The 4,905-nt window shown below is 42.2% G+C and overlaps 1 protein-coding gene across 1 annotated transcript; it reads right to left on the bottom strand.

The window, feature by feature from the left end:
• Positions 1-1,893, bottom strand: irak1bp1 (interleukin-1 receptor-associated kinase 1 binding protein 1). Its single transcript, XM_083791129.1, has 4 exons — positions 1,583-1,893; positions 981-1,062; positions 662-792; positions 1-365 (listed from the first exon to the last, which is right to left on the bottom strand). The coding sequence occupies exons 1-4, from the start codon at positions 1,882-1,884 to the stop codon at positions 86-88; spliced, it is 795 nt and encodes a 264-aa protein (XP_083647255.1). The 5' UTR covers positions 1,885-1,893; the 3' UTR covers positions 1-85.
• Positions 1,894-4,905: the final 3,012 nt, after the last annotated feature.

The following is a 4,905-nucleotide window of genomic DNA, read 5'->3' as shown; positions in this document are numbered from 1 at the left end:
TGGATCTGTACAATAACGCTTTATTATTAAAATACAAATGGTTTTCGTAAGTAAACTACATTTCGGTGGGAGTGCGTGTGAATGTTTAGGATTTCTCCGCTCGTCTGTCTCTTTGTCGGAGGCTGAAGGTTGCAGACACACGGGAGAAGACGGTGATGGTGGGTCTGCGGGGGGTTCGTGTCTGGGGGGTGGCACCTCCCGGTTTTCTGTCCCGCTCTTCTTCTTCCTCCTCCTCCTCACTCTTCCACTCCTTGGTCTCCTCCTCTCTGAGCTGTAAAGGGGGACCCAGGCTCTGTTTCAACAGGTGACACACCTTGCTGGCCTTCTGCTGGGCATTCTCAACCGCAGTCACACAGGCACTGGTCCTGGAAGAGCAAATGATTAACAGAAAGAGGGGAGGGAAATGTAGAGATTAGGCATACATATATACACACACACACACACACACACACACACACACACACACACACACACACACACACACACGTATATACTGTATATGAAGCTCAATGTTACTGTTTTTGTGACTGCACTCAGTCTTTACAAAAACAACGGCAATTGTAAATGTGATGCAGGAGTTGTAAGTGTGGTAACACGATGGTAATCTGTTCATTCTGTTGCATATTGCATTTATTTTTTGAAAGTGCAAAGGTGTACGCACCTCAGTTGACTCAGGCACTCTGCAGAATGGTAGAACTGTGGTTGTCCCACACAGACACTCTTGTCCAGTTTCTCCAACAGAACATTGCACACTTTCTCCATCTTCTCCTGGTCTGAGAAACTGGCTGTGGCCTGTGAGAACCAAGAAAATGCAACAAAGATTGGAACTACTTTACTTTGGCAAAATAACCTTTACTTTACTTTTGTAGCCGTGTCTTTTTCCACTCTTAACTGTCCATCTCTCTCTCTCTCTCTCACACACACACACACACACACACACACACACACACACCATGGATCAATTTGTGTAAATCCTCTACCTCTGCATTCATGTGGTAAAGATCATCTTCTCTGTGGAGATTCCGCCTCACTGAGATGTCCTCATCCTTCACATTGTGTTGTCTTAAATTACAATAGTGAAAGTTAGTTATACATGTCATGATAGGTTCTTGGTTTAGCTATAGATTACCATTTCTATGCATGATTTGTTGTAGGTCTGTTACCTTGTGTTGTCCAACTTGTCCTTGGTTACTGTAAATGGCGCTGGATTAAGTCTTCTAAATGCCTCAATTGTAAACATTTGGCCTATATTATGTGGATAGCCAGTCATTCTTGGGCATAAACAATTAAACATTGAGGTGCACACAATGTTTACCCATACTACCCAATACTCGACCGTGTACTTTTTGGTAATGTACTTTTTGGTAATGTAGGGCCTATGTAATTGCACTCTCCCATATTATGCTATAGCCTACATTGTAGGCTATAGCATAATATGGGAGAGTGCAATTTCTACTTTTAGGCTAGTCTTGTATACTGAATTTCTGTGTAGGCTACTGTCTGGTGCTAAATAAATAGCTTACTGTTATTTAGTAGGCTACTAGCAGCTAATAACTAGTAACTACTTTGGGCCGTTCCTCACCTGAGTGTTTGTAAAATATAATCGATTCGCCGAGTGATGCTGTTCGTGACATCGTCCACAGATTCCTTGCTGTTGCTCAGTGTAATCCGTACAGATCCGCGGTCTGCTGGACAACAGATCTCCGCTGTTCCAGACACATGAATCTCCCGGGTGACGGTGGGACTGTGCCGCTGAGCCGTTTGCTGTGTGGACCCTTCCAAATCCACTTCTTTGTCGTTATAAATCATATTCCAGGCAGCAGAAGAGGGTACCGCACCGAAGACTCGCGTAGGGCAATCCATTGCTGCTGCGGCCTGCGGCATAATGCAACTTCTCGCTGCTGCCATGGTAATAATAAGACTGTTGCATTGTGGGATATGTAGGCATGTCCATTGAAAGGACTAAACGGCATGATTGAATGTCCGCCTGCGTTGGTCAGTAGATGGCAGCCAAGATTAATGATTATATTATTCATTTTTCAAAGGGGCATTTTAGGGACGGATCAAACGAGTTATTAGCCTCCTATAGTTATGAATTGTTTAAAAAAATAATCATTTGAACTGCATATAGGCAGATATTACAATTTGGCCAAAATATGACATTATGCTATGACGAGGCTAACGATTTAGGCTGGGAAGCAACTCTTGGTAGGGCCTACATTTATTTTTTGTCACAATTCAAGGTTCAAGCCGGGTGTTCCATTTTCTTCTTCTTCTTCTTTCATAATCATAGCCACTTTAGGGTTCAAGTGGTTGAACTTGAAGTCATTTTGATTAAGGCATTTCGCTGGGGAAGGATGGACCCCTGGGTCACCCCTATATGGGGATTCCCTGGCGCGTTATTTGTATTCATCACGGGTTCGGCCGGGTTCACTTTGCTGCCCTCAGTGAGGGGTAGGTAGATTTAATATCCGTATGCCGTATCAGTAATAAACTTCGGTCTGTAGGTGGCAGACAAAGCATTGTAATGAGTTGATGCTGACGACTGAGATCATCATATAGTGTAAATGACTGAGGATGAGATGAACACAGGCCGTGAACACTGCATGACGCTCAACTGGAGGTTGATTTATGTTAATGTTAATGCCAAGTCTATAGATTTAAGTCTTCAATGGCTATAGCCATTGAAGACGCTCTAAATAGGCCTAATACTGATTCTGCAGGCTATAGCCTACAGAATATGAATTGTGGTAAATAGAACATCCCTTTAATTGTATATTTATATTGTAATTGATTTGATTATTTTTCAATAATAAAAATAATTAGATATAGGATATGTCTATATAGCGCATGCCACATTTTTTCCTTTATTCAAACGGCTCTAGTCTACAGGCCTATATTTCCTATCAATTAATTATTAATATTTACCTTTAAAGCTGCATTGCCTCAAAAGTAGCATATAACGTTTTTACATGTTATAATTAATATAAACGTATATAGACTATAGGGGGGAAAAATCCAGTCTCTGGCTTTTAGGTCAAATAATTGTACAATTGTTTTCAATATTACAACAGTTGGAGCAAGGCCAATATGTAGGCAGGCTATAGGCCTATATATAGTCCTACCTAAATATTTAAAGCTTATATGTTTGTTAACATATACAGAAAAATAAGGGTTGCCTATTTATGAACAAAATATTAATAATTGTTGGTTTAGGTTAGCTACTTGTGGCTATAGGCTATATGATACAATTTAAATCCTCACTTAAAACTCATAAAAACAATATTTCTCTTGTTTTATGCTATTTGTGTTGCTTTTTATGCCTGTTTTTGTGATCTAGTACAGCACTTTGGTTGACCTTTTGGTCTTTGTAAATGTGCTCTAGAAATAAAGTTTGATTTAATTTGATAGTATACTAAACCCATGAGGGCCAGGGCTGTGACAAATTAGCCTATGGGGCTAATGCACGTTGCAGTCGATGTCAGTCTCGTTCTTGTAGATTATTTCTGGCAAACAAGGACATCTGGGAACGTCAACGATTTTATCCAATTTCTTTCCCTTCATTTCTTTAAACAACAAAGTTTGTTTGATTTCCTCCGAGTATTAAACTGTGAAACGAGCTTTATAATCACAAGCTAAAAATACAAGGCCCTATTTGTTGTCATTGTCTCGGATTACGCCGGTCCCCCGGTATGCCTCTGTGAAACCCTAGCTGCGACGCAGAGCCCCGGCCAAGAAGGAGAGATGCGGCGCTGCCTCACTGTAGCCTATAGTGCAACGTAACTGTACAGTATATAGGACTGCAGAACAGAACAGGCTATTTTCATAACCGATGTGTCTGGACTGGGGGGGGCATCTTTTTAGAGAGAGAGAGAGAGAGAGAGAGAGATGCAAAGAAAGAAAGCAGGGACCTTTTAAAATCTTGATCGGATGAAAGGAAAGGAAAGGTACTATATGTTTACCCAGGGTAACTGGACTATAAACTCAGATATAGTTATTGGAGAGTGTGATCCGCGCAGAGGAGAAAGGATTGTCACATTTAAAATGCCTTGCATCTCTTTCGCCCTCCTAACACCCCCGCTCCCCCCCCCCCCCATCTCGCTCTCGCTTTCTCTCTCTCTGATGAAGGGCGCGTTCGGAAATACCACACCGGAGCACACTCGCCTATTAGTTTGCATTGCACAGTGGGCTCAGTGCGCTATTTCCGAACGCGCCCGAAGTAATGAACTTCGTCGTGTTGGAAGGCCTCCATACATGCCTCTGTGCGCAGACCGCAATCAAGGCCCGAGCACCTTTTTATGACAGTTTTATTCCCATATTGTCCAAGACATCTCCAGTCCAGACTCCAATTGAACCGTCCTTATGCCCGTTGCAACTTGCAATAAATCTCTTGATTTTATTGCGTTTACTCATGCGTCTCAAAATATTCTTTTTTTAGGTCTTTTTTATTTGATTGGATAAAGGCGTTAATAAAACTCGCAGACTGCAGAGAACCATATCTGTCAGCAAAAATAAATTAAGATGTAGTTTGAGTTCAGCCCGTCCCCGCGTGGCGCGCGGCATCAAAAACCATCGTCCCGTTTTTTTCACCCTTGAAAATCCCCTCGCGTTAAACTAATTAGCATTCATTATTATGCTGCTGATATAGGATGAGAAAACACAATACATGCACGCGTTTGCTTGTTTTCCTTTGCTCTCGTAATAATTGACTAATAATTGGGACTCTTCCGGTGAGCGGGTTTTATAGGTTGTTGTCATAATCACCTCATATAGGGACACTGCATGGGCCAGTGGGCCTGTACACGCCGCGACAGCCTGCATGGAACAGACGGTAACAAGACTACTCGCCCCGTTTCTGTTTTCCTCCCAGAATTTTCCCCAGTGAGGGGTGGGAGAGGCTGGACA

This window comes from Protomyctophum parallelum (genome assembly GCF_964188405.1).
Source record: "Protomyctophum parallelum genome assembly, chromosome: 19".
In the NCBI taxonomy this organism is placed as follows: domain Eukaryota; kingdom Metazoa; phylum Chordata; class Actinopteri; order Myctophiformes; family Myctophidae; genus Protomyctophum; species Protomyctophum parallelum.
Note: the sequence above shows the minus strand (reverse complement) of the source record. Positions and strands in the feature narration are given on the sequence as shown.